The 20,641-nt window shown below is 40.4% G+C and overlaps 1 protein-coding gene across 1 annotated transcript; it reads right to left on the bottom strand.

The window, feature by feature from the left end:
* Positions 1-3,618: 3,618 nt before the first annotated feature.
* elfn2b (extracellular leucine-rich repeat and fibronectin type III domain containing 2b) lies at positions 3,619-7,385 on the bottom strand (the record flags this gene model as incomplete). Its single annotated transcript, XM_080488214.1, has 2 exons — positions 3,619-6,132; positions 7,047-7,385. The coding sequence occupies 2 exons, from the start codon at positions 7,383-7,385 to the stop codon at positions 3,619-3,621; spliced, it is 2,853 nt and encodes a 950-aa protein (XP_080344340.1).
* Positions 7,386-20,641: the final 13,256 nt, after the last annotated feature.

The raw sequence follows: 20,641 nt of genomic DNA, 5'->3' as shown, positions 1-20,641 counted from the left end.
TATGTGTGGTCAATGCATCAAATGGTTTTGCTCATCGAGGTATGAACATGGTTAACATTAAAACGACAAATTTAGCTGAATGTTGGCCAGACTTTAAAATGGGAGCATATCAAAGGATTACAGTAACGTGCTGAAAACGAAAATGTCTGGAGAGAGTGGACAGTGGACAGGAAGTAACCCGAGCCAGACTCTGACAAACAGAATTAAACATTTAATAGCGCATTAAATAGCTTTCTCACGTCTCACTTTCCTGGGGTTCTGAGATAAACAACAAAGATGGTGCTATAGAAAGGACCATCCATCTCCAAGCGAGCCACCCTCCAGGGGTCCGTTGTGGATGTGGGCTGAGTGAGAGGAGAATTGTTTTGTGGTTGCTGTTTGATGCCTGCATCAGGGGAACAAAACTCGGTGCAAGGGTACCGTTTGTCGAGATATTTGTGGCCTTGCATGAGTTTTTAAATCATTACAGTGACAGATTATTCACGCTGACAATTACGCGAGTATGTTTTGTTTGTAAGCTTGTAGAGCAGCAAACCTTATAAACACATGGCAACCTCAATCCTCCAATACAACAGAAAAATCTTCATAATAACCACTGAAGTGCCATGTTTGGTAATTATCACAGACATGGAAAGCCTTCTTGGTCCTTTATTTTTATTCTTTTTTTTTTATTTTTTATTTTGAGCAGAAGCAGAAGAGCACTTGAAGCATCTATCCCCTGAAAATCTATTTCCTGATAAATTCACTGATGTAATAAAAAGTGTTTATTAAAATATAGATGCATTAAATCAAAAGCTACCCATCAGAACAGTAAGAAACATTGGTTTCTATCGCTTGATAGTTTGTCAGGTAGATGAATATGATTGGCAGCTGGAATGATGGCCGTTTGTCGTCATGCCTATCCTCAGTGTCCATTTCTGTAAACTGGTTTTGGCAGCTGATGATGTGGTTGATTTAAACGCATCAGATTCTTTCCGTCAGTAACTAATATTCTTCCTTTAATTTCCTGAATGTCTAAGTCAGTCACAGTTACATGTTTCTTTGGAGACCTATCATACATAGGATGAAAGTAGATCAGTTGAAGACTGGATGTTCGTCACATGGCGTCTTGTAATAGAAAGAAGGCGGACTAAGTGGCACATCCCATATATGCTTAAGAAACCCGGTGAGCACCTCAACTATATATTGACCCTGCACTCACATCTGAACACTGGATCTCAGTGATATAACTCTTGGACTATCTACATATCTTTGTGAAATGGGGGCGGGGTGGGGGGGTGGGGGGGTTCGGGAGTGATGTCTTTCATGAAAACAACAACAAATGACTTCTAAAAAAAAAGAAACATAAACCAGTGAGAGCACACATAATCAAATGTTTGCATATCATTCTAGTTTAACCTGCATTTATTCCGGCAAAAAAAAAGCTTACTGATATATCACTTGCACACATAAACAAAGTAAGAAAAAGAAGAAAAGCAGAGTTGATATGTGCTATACAGCTCCAAATCATGTAGACATGAGAGATGATACCTAACTCAATTTTGTTGAATAAAACAGAAGTGGGACATATTCTGTGCCCTTCGCATGCCATACGGACACCTCACTGGACCCGTGGGAGCAGGGAAGGAGCTGAAGATGGACCAGATTATTATTCACAGTATAAAAGATCAAGAGTCAGATAGAATTGTTTCTGACATTTAACTTGTCATGGTAAGAGTCGTGAACAGAAATGTGGTGTAAAAGCCAGTAATTCAGTTTTCACATTTTTAGGGTAGGACGTTCAGATTGTGTCTGTTAAGCCAATGATGTAACATTTTAATTGCTGCACAGCACCTTGGGTGAGCAGAATACCTTTTGTAACATTGGCACTGTGATATACTGTAAAGTACATCATGAATATAGCATTTCAATACAAAGTACAAATGAAGGCCAAATGATTTTGTGAATGAATGAGTAAATTCAGTGAGGCGATAGCTGTATTAGAAGGAAGCAAGTTGGCGCAATGTATGCTGAGAATGCAGTAAACATGTTTGACATTTAGATATTTGTACATGCCATTAATAATCTTGTAGTATTCAGACTAAGACAATCGGCCACTGGGCAAATAATTGACAAAATATCAATTTTAGTCAAGTTAGGCATTTACACTATAATTGGACAAGGCATGCCAACACCTGCTTACAATGACAATTATGTAACACACATCCACACTCTATCATGGGGAATAAAGTGCACGCGGGCACGCCTGTCACAAGTCGGTTGAGTTATCAATTATGGACAACAATAGCTTTAATTTCAGGAACGGAATAGAGACATTGGCAGTAATTAGAAGAGTCCTTTCCCTTCCCTGTGTGCCTCACTCAGGTTCAATGGTAGGGAAAGGATTTGGAATGTACTGCAGTGCTCACACTGAATAATGAAAAATTTCTCCATAACCTGCATATAATCTGCTTACATTCACTGTGGCAGGAGGAATCCTTTGCTGACCCTTTGATTGTTTCTTTTTTCTGTTGCCCTTTTATGCTTTCCATTTCTCCAGCATTCTGTACACAAGCATTGCAGCTCATTGTAAAGACACTGTGTGAGCTCATCTATCATTTGAATATTTTTTTACACGGTTAAATTATCCTATTGTACATGACCAGATAAGTAGCATCTAATGGAATTCTAATTTGTACTGCTTTAAACTAAGACCGAAATTCTGACCATTGTTCAGACAAATGCTTTCAGGATAGTTTTGTGTATAGGTAGGAGAACATTTCCCACTCTCAGAAAATCTTCTACTCTCATATTCTACTCAGCAACCCATGCAAAAGTGTTAGTTGGACAGATGTGTTGAACACCTGTGATGCAATCACTACACTGTTTCAGGTTCAACTTTATTCTCTCTTTCATGATTTCAGTCAAACACGTGACTATTTCCTTACTTTTTAGTATTCAATCATTGCTTTCTTTCTGTGACAGAAGCTTTGATAATGCAAACAGGGTGACGTCAACAAGGATCTCAGAGGAGAAACCATGTGACAATTCCGTTCGCTCATCTTCTTGTTCACAGCAGCAAGAACACAGATCGCACCCCATGACTTTCACTTTACGTAGACCTCAAAAAATAACCACATGGGGCCACAAACTGATGCAGCACTCAATTCACAACAAGAAACATCTTGAATTTCACGAGCTTAAAATCAAGGGTGTCAGAATGTACCCTCAGTGATTACCCACAGATGAAAACCTGGCACTGATAAAGATGGTCCAAAGAATCACAAAATGTGATCAGTTAAACGGAGTTAAAATAAACAGTTGGCATTCCCTTCATGTACTATATATGAAATCCACAAACACTCAGTAAGAATGAAAAGGTGCTACAATGAAGTGTAAAAGAAATCACTGTAATGACTCTCGGATCCCAGGCACAGTTTCACAGTCCTTGCTTTTAGCACAATATTCTGTACACCTAGCATGCCAAAGGAATCAAAAACAAACAAAAAAATTCACAAAGGCAATATTTTGTCCATTTTTTTCTTCCCCCTAAACTTTGAACTGTTACTCTGGCCAGAAGGCCCAATGGGGTGCAATGAATCTGAACCTGTTTTACCACAATGCATTACTGGTCCCCAGTCAGAGCTTCTGTTGTGCCGACACGCCCTTCCAATAATCAAGGATGTCATGCAGGTCCTCGCCTTTGGCGAACTGCACCTTTTTTCGAAGGGCGTTTCCAGCCGTCACATAACAGGCTTCATCACGCTGGCCTTTTCGGTATGGCCGAAATCGCTCCCAGATCCGCAGTGAGCTCTCTGAGGAGTACTCTGGGCTAGAAGAATAGCCAGAGTAACTGGAATGGTGACGAGCCGGCGAAAGCTGGGAATACGACGCTGCATCCCGGCGGGAGCGGGTCAAGGGCTTCAGAAAAGAAACTCTTTGGGCCGGGGAGCCTTGGTGGGACCCTTCATAGTAGAGAGCAGGGACGGAGTGGCGGTGCTCCGAGCAGTGGTAGTCCTGCTGCACCTCCAGCTGCTGCTGCTGCTGCTGTATTTGTTGCTGTTGATGGTAATGATGTGACTTCTGGTTGTCCTGATTATGAGCACCAACACCACCACTGTCGCAACCACCGCCACCCCCTCCGCCACAGTTCCCACTCCCCACCAGAGGTAGCCTTTCCAGGGGCTCCCCACAGCCCACAGGACTGGCTCGGTCTGGGTACTGGTGCTGTTGTTGATTACAGGGATCTGGGCTCCTTGGCTCAGGAACATCCAGGCTGTAGACCCTAGCACCTCCACGATCCCTGTCTCGACCCATGGAGCCACAAGATGTGGTGCTGCACTGTTTCTTGACAGAATTTACAATAACTACAGCGGCATCTGCACTCATTTGCCGTTGAATGGGTCGTACAGCATTGGCTGGAGGAGGGGGCCTATAGGGTGGAGTCACGACATATCCACCGCCGGTTATTCCCGGGCGCTCAGAAAGAGGGGCATTTAAGGCTGGGAGTGGAGGAGGAGGGGGTATTTTATTGGGAGCCATGATCTGGCATGTCTCGGTCACTCCAGGGGAAAGTGGGATTAGGCCTCGGGTGAGGGAGGACGTGCTGGTAGGTGGCGGAGAAGTGGGATTGGAAGAAGCATTGGAGTTAGACGAGGCCCCTGAAACAGCAACTGCAGCAGCATCCAATTTCAGCGCATCAATACAGTTGTTGATGATTTGATTAACCTTGTCCACCTCCATGGCAATGGTAGATATCTCTGATGCAGAACCATGTCCATCATCATCAGAATCATCACCAATGTCCGTTCCGTCATCATCTCGTAAGTCTTCCCCCCTGATTAGTCCATGACCACCATCTCCCACTCTGTCTATGCCAGCGCCTCCAGTTCTCACATCCATATAGTTTCCTTTGTTTGTAGACATTGCTTCTGAAAAGGCAGTCGCCATCTTTTCAACTTGTGGAATTGAGGAAAGTCTTGATGACGTGGTATTTGCTGAGTGAAGCATCCCCGAGCTTGAGGATGTAGACATGGGCAGTTTTCCTCCATGGTGATGCTGGTACTGGTGGTGTTCCCTGGACTGTTCCTGAAGCTTATGGACTGCTGATGGATCATTGGCCACTGCTGCTGCTACCTCTGGCCCATAACGCATTTCCAGTATTGTTTTCTTGACGCAGATGGACTTTTTCTTCTCATCGTGCATCCGTTTTTTACGCAGGCAATAATAGACAAAGCCCAGAATAATTAGCATACCAAACAGACAGCCAACAATAGTCATGATGTAATGAGTTGTAGTGGAAGGTGTGGGGAGTGTATCATCATGATTTTGACCCCGAGTGGAAAATTGGAGGCAGGTGTTGTTATAGCGTTGAGAGTTGCGAATGGATACGACACAGAAAGTGTAATCGTTGTGGGGCTTCAGCTTGTTGAGTGTGATCATCTCCTTCTTATTCTTTAGATTCATCACATCAGAAACATACGTTTGATTGTACTGGGTTAGGATATACATTTTGCTGAACGGCTTTGGGATTTTCACAAGGAGAGATGCTGACGACAAAGACACATGATGAAGCTTTATGCTGGGACTGAAGCTCTCCTCTGTAGATGAGGACGAGGTGGTGGACTGATGGTACGGCCCAACGCCACCAAACATCTCCGGTCCTAATCCAGAAGGTCCCTCTAGATCTGGGGGGAGCGAAGTCATTCCGGGAATCAACACACCACCTCGACAGTGGTGGTACAAAATGTTTTTGGCATTTCTACCAGCATTACTCGCAGCAGTAGGACTCAGTAAGGGGAAGCCAAACATTTCACGGGGAGTCTCGCACTGGAGGCGGTCATAGGTGTGTGAGACGTTGTTGAAGAACTCCAACCAGGTGAGGAAGCTATAAAGCTCACAGCCACAGTGGAAAGGGTTGGCTGCCAGTTCACATACCATTAGGCGACTGAGAACAGTGAATGTGGCGGGATCGATACGGGCAAGTTTGTTGGATGACAGGTCAATGCTGCTCAGGCTGGGACACTCCCAGAATGCATTGCTGGCTATAACCTCAATGAGGTTGTGTTGCAGGAAGAGGCACTGCATACGACCAAGACCTCTCATCATCCCCTCAGTCAGGTTTGTCAACTTGTTGTAGCCCAGCTGTAGAACCTAAAAGAAAACCCACAAAGCAGCAATGAGACATTTTTTCCTAGTTTTACTTTTTGAGTTATTAATCTTCAACTGAGTTTTTTTGCTCATAATACTGTTTACTCGCGATGACTTAAGAATGTTGTTTTTCATTTTGAACAAGTTAAAGAAATGTTTATAGTACTTCATAAAACAAAATTCTATCTGGGGAAGTTTAATTAGGCTCAGATTTAATCTGGAGCATGACTATGATCCTCTATAAAAAAAAAAAAGCCAAAATAACAAAGAGCTATCTTGATTGCCGTGAAGAACAAGTAGTCTCACAACAGATGGCATGACCCCGACAGCTCCTTGATCTTCGCAACTGAGTGAGTCTGGGATCATGTGAGGAAACTCAACCAACTTAAATCCACAGAACAACTCAACAATATAATGGATGCACTTTAAAAATGCACTGTATGTCCATGTTTTTCTTGAGGAGCTTGGGGTAAATGAAAAGTATTGATTTTATTTGTATGAGGTCTTTTGACAAGTATATTTTTTGTTGGCTGTCCTTCACACAGGCATCCTCACATAAACGCTCAGTGAGTTTACCACAATAAGACGTAAATAGGGTCTCATATGAAATCAAAACAACATTTTTGAAAATCCATTCATTTTTTCATTACAGTATTTATTGAAATAATATCTCCTGCTTTTTTTTTTTTGAAAGACCATTAAATGAGTATGTAGGTGAAATTCTGCAGAATACAGATTAAAGTGTTTAAAGCTATATTGTAAAATGCCTGGAACTGTGTTACGAACTAAGTCACTATCTAAACAATTTGGCCACAATAAAATTTAGAGTCTCAAAAAAAGTAAAAAATAAAAGTGAGACAGAGTACAGTGAATACCTTTGTGAACCAAAAACATTGCAATGTGAATTTCTTCATCACCTGTAAATTGGCTTGTCCTGCAAAAGCCCCATCCTCAATGTAGCTGATATCATTCTTGGTGAGGTTGAGGTCAGTCAGGTTGGTGAAGCGATACATGGAACTGAAGAGCACAGCTTTCAGCTTATTCTCATTCAATCTCAAGTCATGGACGGTGTTGTTGATGTGCTGGGGGATTGTCTCGTATGGTGGTTGGTTTTGACTGCATATAGCCAGCCACACGTAGCCTTTGTCTCCCTCAATGAGCCAGCAGTCCCCATTGGCCATGTTGGGGAAATAGGAGAAAACTAAGAGAGAGGGAAGAATAAGTAGGAGAATGGAGGTGGGAGAAACCCGCTGCATGATGCCAGTGACAAGAAATGAAGACGAAAGGAAGTTATAATTAATAGATGGATGTAAGGGGTAGACAGGGATGGAAAGATGTGTTTGCAGGAGAGAGGGAAAAGCAACAAAAGTTGCAGGGAAATATTTCCAAAGAGAATATGGGTGTGGGTGCTAAAAAAGTGGCGAAGCCTTCACAAGGCCAGTCTCAGCATCATGGTGATTAGCATGGGACCCATGATGTGCCACGTATTGCTGGACTGCAGTGCAAGTCGACACAGCTCATCGTCATACTCTCTCCTCAGGCTTTGTTTACGTTGACCCTTTGGAAAAAATCTGTAGGCTCTGTGGAGAAAAGAAAAAAAAAAAAACATAAGAACAAATATGCTGAATGTCAAAAAAAAAGAAATGCTTGATGTTATGACTAGTCCAGGTGTCCAGCAAATAACATTTTCTCTGCACTTTATACATAAATTAATGGAAGAATGACAGTATACAGTCTTGAATATGAATGAATTTTGCAGGACAAATATATTCATATTCCATCAAACGTCTGTATCAGTCAATTCTCTCAGTCAATAATTATTCTATTTACTGAACCAGCAGACATCACAAAATCAATCTCAGCTTTCATTTTGGTTTGTTTCACACTTTATTCTTCCGCTGGTTGTTCTTTGTTATCATGCTAATATATGCATGCCGCATTGCCCCAAAAGGCTTTCTTCTCGGATACTCCATCTCGTGTAACCAGCTCGCCCCACCCTCTTTTGCTCCGGCTGAGAATATGGGCTAATCAAGTTTTGACTCCCACCTAAAGTATGTGAACCTGCATATTTCTGCTCCTTCTTGAGAGAGCCTGTTTTCAGACAGTAACTGCAGCATTAATCACTGAAACGCTGTCTTCATAAACATTCCTTGTTATGACACGATCCTGCCAAACCCTAAGCTCCCTAACCTATCTGCATGTCATTTGAATAGCAGTCAAGCGTTTACATAAGGAGAGGATTAGCCGCCTGCTGCATCATGACAGACATTGTCCTCTTGTTCGGCAGCTGGGAAAAACATACAATTACGCACACACACTGCACAAACATGCACACTAAAATGGACACATGCTCTCAGACCAGCGTGTGCATGAGTACACACTCGAACATAAACATGCACTCGAACATAAACATGTCCTCATCCGCATGCGTGCGCAAAGAAATACCTGCAGGCAGAACAAATCACAGCTATGAAGTTGGATTATGAAATCACGATCGTATCCAGATTTTAATATTACAGAATGTGCTTGAACCATCTACACATCCAGCTGTCTAATTTCACATTGTCCATCTCAGATCCCCTCTGGTATCACTTTCTCTGAGTTCAAGCATCCCCAAAAACCAAAAAAGAAAATGTCACTGTTTCTTAGAGGAAGAGCAAAAAAGACTTGTCACACATCCAGGCTTATTTCCAGTTTTGGTAAAGTATTGAACTCATTAAAGTTTATTCTAGTCCATAATCCCTTGAGGCGCTAGCACAGAATCAGGTCCATCTCCTTTTTTAATCTTTTTATTACTGCAGAACTATATTGTGTTACAATCTTGGGTTAAATTGTACATTATCATGTATCATATGATCGTGGACACCTGTGAGGTTGCTTGTCCTTTATTATTGCACTAAAATGAGAAAAAAGGAGCCCTGTGAGAGACAATACAGCCCTTTCTGTAATTGGCAAATAGATATCTAGACATGAGGTGGAGTAAAATGTCTTTTATCTGGTCACAGGTAACCAAAATACTATTTAAAATTATTGGAGCAACATTAAACTTTAATATAACTTGAACACAATTTTGTTCCTGAAGACTTTATCACAATGGCTTTGGGCAAGATGTAATGTTCCACACATAATGGTGTTTCTAAGTATCCATAATTTGAATCTATAACTATTCTTGTTTTTGGTGTTGACATCTGAATTCCAGACTTTATTATTTATGTCACATCTGTCCGTAGGCGCATACAGAAGACTTTTAAGTACCATAATCAGAGCTCAGGGGCTTCTGAGAATGTAGCTGGATATTTGCAAATGCTCTATAATAATGTCTGATGGACAGAAAGGTCATTGGTGATCAACATACAGAGGATACTGCGCTGCTTGGATTACAATCACCTGTAGAGAATTTAGAATATGATCACACATAAATGACAAGTGCACTTTACTTGAAAAGAACATTTTACAGCTTGAGGAGCCTCAACGCCTTCACACGGTATGTCACATTCACCCATTCATGCACATAGTCTGAACACACTCTTAGATAAATAGCAAATCTACCTGCATTAAATCCAATGTCCCATTGCATAATTATTTGCATTTTATAAAACTGCAACACAGGAGTGAACTCAAAATCCTCATTGCAATTAGAATGATTTCCTACATTATAAATGCAAGAAAACCATCTTAATAAAAACAGTTGCTGCAAATGGATTTCTCGATACCAATCCTGCTTAAATTGATCATTGTTCAAACAATTAGGAGCAACGTTTACCCATTTATGAAACAACAAAATAGTGCATCACTGTTGTATTGGCTTACTGCAGTTTGTACGAGATTAGGGAATGAAGACTTCATTTAGTGTTTATATAAAACAATTTTTCGTTCATTTGACTGCTTCCTGGTGAATCTAACATCATCTTTGTTCAACAGTTCACCATGTACATTTCTGGCCACTCCCTTGCAAGGGATTGTCTTGCTCTCTTGTCTGAGGTTTATCCCCTCCACATGAGACGTGATCTCATTTGGTGCTCCACATAGTGAAACCCAGAGGGCTCGTATGAGGGAGGCTGGAAACACAGTACGTCTGCATGTGTGCGTGTTTCGGGATCTGATTATATAATTAGGAATGTGGGACATGTGGAACACCTGTCTCAGTGGGAAAATACATGACTCATAACACCGATTCATCTGTGACTATAAAAATGTAGGACAACAGATCAAACTTTACTTTTTTTCTTCATGCAGGCTGCAATCTAAGATTTGCTTCCATGAAAGCCGGCATTCGATATCATCTTTGCATGTCACACAATTATTACAGGTTTGAATAAAGATCAGCCACAACAGATAGATCATTGTTTGTTCCTATATTATACAGCAGATACAGTTGTGTGTGGTCTTTGAGGAGGTCACAGAAACCAATCCGTCCACCATCTGCCATACCTGCTTCATCCAAGTTGGGGTCTGGGAGGGTGGAACCAATCCCAACTGACACCAAACACAAACACTTTTCAACCTGGGCATGATGCCAGTCCAACGTTTATATTAGAACCTTTAGAAGCACATATGTATTTTGACTGAAGACCCAGGAGTAAATACATCCCATCCTGAATTTGACTTGGTACTGTGATACGATCGATCTCCAGTGCAAATGACTATACTGCCTATACCACCCTGTAAAATGGATCCAGAACAGTTTTTTCCATTTAGTTGCATTTTTAAACACAAAACTCCACATTTTTTCCACTCTTAATCAAATGTGTCTGTGTGCTTTTCAGTAGCTGTGTAATCTTTTTTCTTATTGATATTTTATTGAATTTGTGCTTTTTCTCTTGTCGCCAGTATGATGTAGTGTCTAAATATTGAATATTGTCAATATAATCTGGAGCAGTAGGACTCCAACATGTTGACCTGCAGAACATGAATGCACAGTGCAGAGAAACATATAATTCACTGCAGTTTAGACAGTCTATTGCAATATGTACATTCAGCACAAATCCTGATGAAATTCAATTTGCAATGTATTGCGCATCTCTATCAATAAACAAGTAGAAGTCACTGACTCAAGGTAAACAGGAGTAAATGCAAATCATCAAATCTAAATATTTAAATGAAAGAGTTTCAGAAAAAAAAAGTTCTTATCACCCATGTTACATTGACTTTTGTATGCAGTAGAGTCAGTTAAGTGGATATTTGCTGGAGAGTTGAGGTGGTTTTTCTGCTTTTAAAACGTGATGATCTGGGCAACCACTCCACAAAGCAGCCATTCATTCAAGTCTTTTGGATGGAGGAAGTCGTTTTTTATGAGGCCTAAAAAAATCAAGTAATGTCACATCTGGCTTGTTGGAAATGCCAATTATTTAAATATGAAAACCTCGTAATGGTTTACATTGAAAGTATTTAATTTCACAAACCTCTCCTGTTATGATGGGAAGCTTTTCTATTGCCTCGTTAGAAACAGTGGAGTTTCTGCAGATTTGTTTTCTGCTGAGTGTATTACACCGGGTGCGTAGTCTGACAAAGTGTTTCATCATACACTTCACTGACCCACAGTTGGGAGAGGTTGACTAGAAAATCGAACAGAAAATGGATTTGAAAAAAAAGATGATTTACTACATTTACACTATAATACAATAACAAACACAATCAGTAGCAGTTTTTTTTTATTATTATTATTATTAATAATGTTTGGGATTCCTACTGCCCTCTGTGTACATCTTTATGTTTTTTGTTATGAAAGCACCCACACACACCCACACACACACCCACACACACACCCACACACACACACACACACACACACACACACACACACACACACACACACACACACACACACACCCACACACACACACACACACACAACAAAACATTTCCTCAGCCCCGGCCACTCAAACGATACAGATCCTGATTACCAGACTGATATTGATCTCATCGTTGCCATGGAAACATTCTTATGACTGACAGTGCCAATTAGGCTTAACGCTTAGAGAATAGGATCTTGTTGGCATTTGCATCAAATCAGCATCCTGCTTCCGCTTCATTAGCCACAATGATGAAACTCTCCTCCCTGAACTCGAATAGCATTCAGTGAACATTGACTTTGACAGGTGCTGGAATTGGAGGGCATCCATTTCTTTTCTAAACTATTACCAACATGACTCCTGGAACCAGGCCACTGTCAGTCCAGATGTAAATTCATTTCCTTGAACGTCTTGTGCCTCCACATGCATATGATTCTGTCTTTCTGAATATCATCGCCTGTGAATTACACGTGCCCACTGAACTTACATGTCAAAGCGAAGAGACGCACGTTTGATCATATGGAAGCGTGTGGGAGATTTGCGTCCTTGTGCTCACAGTCTCAGTGCAATTAGCATTTGATTCACTGAAGGCAGTAGCTCATTACACAATCAGACAAGGACCTTCTGGCTTCGAGGTGCACTCTCAGATTTAAGAGGCGCTTTAACTGAGATTAAGAATTAAATTGTGGTGATCGAGCAGTAAAATAGTCACCTGGGATATTGTGATCGATTTACGTGACTGCGCCTTGATTTAATAACAATAATTATTCATATGAAGGCTTGTTGGGAGGGCGTGTTATACGTAAATTGGATAATTGAAAAGTGAGATGTTATTTTATATAGCACAATGGCCAAGATGCTATAAGGCAAAACAAAATAAACTATTTTCTACATGGAAAATCTGAGCTCAGGTTTGCTAATTTCCACGATAACAATAAACAAAACCATGAACAGAGATGGAATATTGTGACTAAAAACTTAACTGGAAGAGAGAAACAAATAAAAAAATTATTTGACACCTGTTGCTGAGTGAGAGACATGATGTAATGGAAATCGCTTAGCAGCCCTCAACACAAATAGCTCCCACGGACTCATGTCCTACTAGCCACTATAAAAGGCATCAAACAATGCCTGACTATCTCATTGGACAAAATGACAATACAATACCCATTGGAGTTATAACAGCTGTTGATTTGTGCCAATGCTGCAATGATTTTATTGCTGCTGAGAGGACTGGATGTCAACAGCTTATTTTCTCAGCATTTCTGTCTTGCTGGGGTGTGTGTGGAGCTACAAAGTGTGATTATAGCACTGCAAACAGCACGTTCCTGCAGTAGTTCTGCAGCGATAACTAAACGGTAAATGCTCCGGAGCAGATAAGCATTACAATGCCTGAGAAACAGCAAAATGAGATATTCTGTTTAGTGTATTATTGTTGTATTATTATAAACTGCGTTTCAACCTGTTTATCGGCTGCACCAGTTCAATAAATCAATCAAAACTGGAAAGTGGATAGATTTGAGGTATGATAGTATGAATCAGATGTCCTTACGCAGAAGTAAAAGGCAAATTTCAAGTAAGTGCGGTGATGTTTAAGGTGACATATTGTGCACATTTTTCAAGGGCCAACCACACTCCTTCACTCCGACATACAAGACCCTTTTTAGGTTGACTTCTCCTTCAAAGCAGATCAGCAACTCCTTTGCTTCAGTGCGCACACTGATGCAAAGAGAGATATGATAACACAATTGCTACTTACTAAGTAGAGATAAGGATTATTTCAACAACTGGATAGCTCCATAGTCCATCACTAAACACACACATACACACACCAACAGGAACTATTGAGGATCCAGTTGGCCCTCAAAAGCATGTTTTTGAACTGTAAAAGAAAACACACATATGGAGAAAGCCCATCCAAGATTTTTAAAAAGTCCTTACTAATGAAACACTTGGCAGCCTTGGTGATTTCATAGAATGTGAAAAAAAAAAGAAAAAGAAAAAAAAGTGTGTGACCGTGGGGATGTGAGTATTTCTTCGACTTTAAACCAACATCCCCTCCGAACAAATAAGGGTTGATTTTGTGATATTTGAATGAACCCTGCTTTGATACAGTGATTTGGAACGGACCCGGGTCACTTTTTCAACCAAAGTGGCTTGATGGATTGTTCAGCTGATGGCTCAGAGATTTTTATGACAAAAGCAAGAGTGCTGTGTGCTGTTCCTGTCAATCGAAGCTACACACACGCACACGCAAACCTGTACTTTATCCAACCCCTGCTTTTTTTCTATTTTGTGACCACAGCATCATCTGGGATTTCACGTTCGGCACGGCATGCATATGTATCATAGTCGCTATACAGTCTATACAATGAAACAATAGGTTGTGTGTGCACAGAAAAAAAAAGAATATGGTGAAACACGAATACACATGCACGCACCCGCCTACACTAGATGTGCGAATTCCATAAGGATGTGGATGACCCCGATAAGATCCAGGGTAACACGCCAGAAGACTGTTTAACATATAACCGAAAAAGTACATTTACTCCTGATGAATTCAACTGACAAAGTGTTCATCACAAACAGCCCCTGTGGACAATAAGCTCCTGAAGCGCTTGGCTCTGTGTGTGCCTGCTTTTTAGACTTTATCGTTTTCCAAGGTCTCTCTGGATCGCCCAACTCTTCTCTCTGTCTCTCACTTCCTGTAATCTCACTGTAAGCCTTGGAATTTGTTCCCGTCTTTTAGTTTTCCCGAGTTTGTCTCGTTCTCACCACTCACTGTATCATTTTTGTTCTTTTTTTTTTTTTTCACGAGTCTTGTTGATGTTGTTATACTTCCCCCTTGTCCAGGCCAGTTCCCTGGTGTAGTGTGGAGAGGTTGGGGCCTGCCAGCAGAACACTCTTTCCTCTCCACTTCACACAGGGCTTAAGGATGAGACAAACACAACTACAGACGGACGAGTCTCCTCCGAGAGCTTCCCCGTGTGTACGTCTGAGTGGAACAGATGATTTCTCAGTGGCCATACAAGGAACCTGCTAAAAGCGGCGGCACTGCTTTGTTAAGCATTGTTGAGCAAAAAGCGGCTTACTTACTTTTAGCACGGCTTAAATATATGAACATGATTTTTCCAGATGTGCATCTTCCTTTGCAATATCCGCATGTTTTAAATTTTATATGTTGAAACATAATGCTGTCTTAATTAGTGATTGGAATGGATCCCGCTTATTTGGATAGTTTTCAAAGGTTTTCGTTGCTCAAGTGCGGAACAAAAATATAGGAATATATAAATGCATTAACTAAGTGAGAAAGAATAGGTAGACTAAGTACAGAAAAGAAAAACAAGCGAGACAGACAGACGAGACAGAACTGATGAGGCTTTGTGTTTGATCTATGATTCCTCCACAATCTTTTCTATCCGCACCCATAAAGGCCAGAGATAAAAGTCATAAATACTGAAGCGCAACTCACCTTGGATGCACTGTATTATTGTGACGATGATCCAAGCTAGAGGAAAAAAAGAAAAAAAAGAGACTTTGCAGAGTGTGCTTGTACTGGCAGGAAGAGCGAAGGCAGAAAGGAATGAATTGAGATTATTGGGGAAAGAGTGTTCTCGCTACGTCTCTCTGGTTTGATCTATAATTCATATTTTATCACTGTGTACTCATTGAGATCTTTTCAACCCCCCCCCCCCCCCCATGCCTGTTTCACTTTAGTCTCTCATTTCTGACCTTCTCTGTATGTTTTCTGTCTATGTCTGTTTGCTGTTTGTGATGTCTGGACCACTGTCATCTGGGGCTCCTCATGCATGACATCATATCCATTTCTCTGATGCCTCCCAGGAAGAAGTGGTGCAGTGGAGCATGACAGAGGGACCCGAAGGTCCAGGGCTAAATGGAGCAGTGCACCTAAGTCGGCCCCCAACTGACCGCAACATCACCACTGCTAACATACTGCCTTCTCTTTCCCCCCGAATGACTGGGCAGAAAAACCTGGGGACACAGTTCCGTGGGCCTGCGACATGATGGTGTGATTGAAGAATTTCTGGTGAAGGAACCCGAGCAGATACCATTCAGAACTTTGGATAAGTCCAGAGAAATGCACGCTGGAACCTGAGCACAGTGTGGCAACCATGTGGAAAGAAGAAAATTGTTTTTTTTTTTTTTTTTGCGAGAAGTTAGGGAATTTGCAGGGGAGAGGGGCAGGGTACGTAGCTCAGACCTCAGTGAGAGGAAAACCGAAACCAGGTGATGTGAACTAGAACGGACAGTAGGGAAAACTCTGTGATTGAGGTGAACAAAATGTCAGATTGTTGCTCTGGTAATATATTCATGGGTTGCAGAAAATATGAAAAAAAAAAAAAAAAAAAGATATAAGGAATGTTTTTAGCTGTGAAAACAAGTACCTATGCATTTTTTTTTAACAAATGTGGTGTCTAAAGACCTTATGAAGATAGTCCAAATTCACCTTTTTTCTGTCTGTGGTCTCATGTTGCAAAGGGATTGTATTCATTCTCTTCATTATTTCGATGTGTGTTTTAGGAATGGCCTCAAATCTGATTTAAATCTCGATCTAGTCACTCATGTGACCTGTGTTGTTTCTATATTTTATTGCTCCATTTACAAATTCAGCATTGTGATATGAATACGGTGTGACTGGGGGAACTGACACATAGTTGAAAAGTTACCAGTACCAAGCAGTGGTGAAAGTGAAAGTACACATAATAGTACACGATCACATTTCTGATACTAATCCATATTATACTCACAGAAAGAATAATATTGTCACTCACGCGTCCTGTGTAAACGCTTACAGTTTATTCTCAAGATAAAATCAAGATAATTTCAGCTTTTTATTTCCTGTTGTCATCCACCTAGTGTAATGCAATCTTAATTTTCAGTCTGATTTAAGGAACAACACACTCAGGAGTGCACAGATGCACAGCACATGTGTATATTTGCACTGTTAAGTCGTATGACCATTTTCACAGGAAAATAACTACTGCATACATTTGGCGGTGGAAAAGAAACTTGGGCTCGCATTGCACTTGGTGTAAGATAGAATCCCTTGTCTGTTACACGTTCTAATCTTTTTGTGAATGGAGGAGGAACATTAAAACAAATGTTGTTTTAAATCTGAACTACCAACGTGGGAATGAAAGGCCTGCATGAAGCGCAGCAAGAAGGCACAAAGAAAGTAAGGAAATAATGTCGGAATCAACAGAATATACCACTAGTTACTGTCATGCCTCAGTTACTCCCCGTTGGAGATAAAAGTTTCCATCTGTCTCATCTCTAAAAGGTTCAGACATGCAGAGCCTGTAAAAGTGTGCAAGCAGGGGATTTCAAAACCTGCAGATTCAAAGTAGTAATTCCAGGAGTAAAAACATACGGATTATCTAAAAACACCACGTTGATTCGTAACAATTCAAAAAGAACGCTGACACAATTGAAATTAGATCTAAAATGTTGTATTTCTTTCAACGATATATGTAGATGAATACATCAACGGACTGGAAAAATGGAAAGAGTTTAAATTCAGCTCAACATATCTAAAAGTGGCTATTGAAAATGACTGCATGTCACTGGTGTGCAGTATACTGGATGAAATACAGGTGAAGTCAGACATGATTTCTTAAATAATTTTTGTTTTTTAATTTTTAATTTTAGTGCCTTTCAATATTGCATTTTCTGTAAGTTATTTTGCCCCTGGTGTTAATTACAGTCTTCAAATACCTTCTGTTTTCTCCCTCGTACCATATTTCACATGAGACAGGAGAGATCCCTCGCGAAATGGGTGACAGCCTATCTGTCGGTGTTACCAAACATAATTAGTATTTGACAAAGGGTCAAATTCCAAAGGAAACCCAGTGAGGCTGGACTTTGTTCAAAGTTTTTGTTGAGTGAAAAGAGGATAATGGATGTAGAAAAGTGCTCTGAGTTACTGGTATACTGTCACCTCAACGCAAAGTAATTTTGTGGGTTTAAATCAGCACTTGAGCATTTCTTTGTTGAGGTTGCATGTTCTCACTTTTCCTTCAGGTATATCAGCTTTAAAGGAGAGTCAACAAATCATGTATGTTGGCCCGAGCTGGCGACTTTAAATTGTCTGATAGTTATTATGTATGAATTAGGGATTTTTTTTCTCTATGTTTGCTCTTTAATGAACTGAAGATCTCACCATGGTATACACTACTGTTGCCTAGACGCAGTTTCCTAGTCTGAACGAAGCTGGAAGGAAATAAGGAAGTGCCCCTACTAAAATAATTCTGAAGATAAAATTAAAAGTGTTTACATTTCAGGATGTCCTGTTTCATTCCCTTTATCATAAAAAAACCAAAAAAATTAATGTGCTGGGTTTAATGGCTGTTTCCATCCCGTTGTTTTTCACTATGGCATGTCTTGCTCTACATCTCTGAATTCTGAATTCAGATGTCAAATATGTTCAAAAATAGGTCAAAGTTTAGCGAGTCCATTGATTTTCTTCTGGCTGGAATGTACTGGAGGGGTTTTATGTGCAGAACGCCAGCAGATACACATATGCATTTACAAACTCAACTGACACACTGAAAATACAGTTCAATATTTACAGTTTCCGTCATAAAAGACGAAACTTGATCCGAAAAACGGCGCGATTGTTACGCTCAACATTGTCTCGTTGACCTGTTATCAAAGTGTTGCCATAGCAACGACGTATCAGAGCTCCAAGTGAGGAACTGTACTCTTGTTACAACCTCGAGTCATATACGTAAAGTTGAGAAAGGAGAACTTTTAAAATGAAGACAGAGAGTAACTCAGTGAATGAGAACAATATTGAGATCATAGCAGACATGTATGGAGAAAGAAAGGAGAAATGGGAACAGCAAGTTAAAACTAATGCGTACTGTCATTCTTAGACATTGGCTCGGATATGGGTAGAGAGGATTGCCATCAGATGTGTGAATGTTCTCACAGGCAGAACAATTTTTTAATTTTTAAAATTTTTATTTTTTGTAATGGCATAAAATAAAGATCTGTGCCGGGTGTGTTTGTCCAGTGTTTGCTCCAACAGCCCACAAGGTAAGAATTAATAGGAACAAAACATGGATGGATGTCTGAGATTTCCTCATAGGAATCCAAGAGGAAACAAAAATAAATAAATAAAAAACACCCAGACAGTTTTGATTCGGGCACACTTGCAGCTCATTAGAGTAAAAAAACATAAAGAAAAGTTACTTCTAGAAATGATCAGCCTCACAAATTCAGAGTATCACCAAGATGCACTTTTCTTAAAAAAATGTTTTATTTAGGTCAGCGAACTACAAAAGACACATTGTGTGTTGGCACATTTTCATGAAGCATGACCTACAAATCCACTTGGGAGAACAACGTGCCGTGCTCAACATCCGCATTTCAGTCATGAATATTCTAGATGCCTAATTGTATCTTGCAGTGTTTAGGAATTTTATCGACATGCCTGAAGGTGAACCACGAAGCTCAAATACAGAATGAAATAGAGAGAAAAGGAGCATGAGTAATACAGAGTATACTTAAAAAAAAAAAATGGTTTCCACACTTTTGACATTGACCCTTTTACTTGAGCGCAGCTTTCCAGACATAAATCATAGGGTTGACTTATTTAGCTCCGTGGGTTGAAGATGTCGCGCTCGCACTGCAAAGTTCGACTTTTGGGAAACCTGGAGGCCGCCTGTGTGTTCTGAAACATAACAGAAGCTTTACCGGTGGTACTTCACGGCATCACTTTACATGTAAATGGAGAGGTGCAAACAAATTAGAAGCGCTAATGTCTCTCTTCTTATCTCACAATCCCCCGAGCCTCGCTCTCTGTGATCACTCATTCATGCTTCAGCGACAAACACTTATGTTCAGGAGGTGAGCGTTTAACACAAATGGTTACAGATTGAAATCCGCGGAAAAAATGTTTCGCTCTGAAATAACCCAAGCAATACCGAAGAATCTCCAGGGAACACGAAGCTTTAGGAATAATGGGCACATCAAAGTGAGCAAAAGAAAGTTTGAATTTGAAAGTATTCAGTCAAGATGAGATAAGTCTTTCTCCTGTCCCTCTCCTGCTTCCAAAACCGCACCTGCTAAAGAAATGAAATGTTATAAAACAGCTGGAGAGCATGGCATGTACTGCCTTGTTAATGTTACTTCCCATTTACAAGTAACAAAACATCTATTAGCCGCCATAGGTAGAGGTGCTGCTAGGATCCACAGATGGTTTTTATTTCAAATTTTTTTCCCTATTCATTTTGTTTGTCTAATTCTATTTTTTTCTTCATTTCAAATTAATAGAGTCCAGTCATGCACAATAAGTACACAGTCAGAGTGCAGAGGTGGAGAGGAAGGCCGGTAGGAGGCAAATGAATAAAGACGACTGAACTCAATCTGCACCAGAAGCAAAGCTGGTTTCATATTTACTGTTTTCATTATGCACCACAAAAAGAAGGTCTCTTGCTGCTACATCACTGTGTGAATAGAGGTACATGTAAGTATTCCTTTTTATTTTTTTTTTAAATAGGAGGATGTGAACGCATTAAAGTAAAATGTATTTTAGCCGGTTCAAGGTTCATACGAGGAATTTCGTGTGAGTACAATACAGAAGCAAAGATTAAAACTGTTTATTTGTGAAACTTTAGCTTTATCCATTAATAAGTTTATATTCTTGTCAAATTCCACTTTACAGGAGTACCGTTATTAATGGGTTAACTGAACTC

This window comes from Lipophrys pholis (assembly GCF_963383615.2).
Source record: "Lipophrys pholis genome assembly, chromosome: 19".
In the NCBI taxonomy this organism is placed as follows: domain Eukaryota; kingdom Metazoa; phylum Chordata; class Actinopteri; order Blenniiformes; family Blenniidae; genus Lipophrys; species Lipophrys pholis.
Note: the sequence above shows the minus strand (reverse complement) of the source record. Positions and strands in the feature narration are given on the sequence as shown.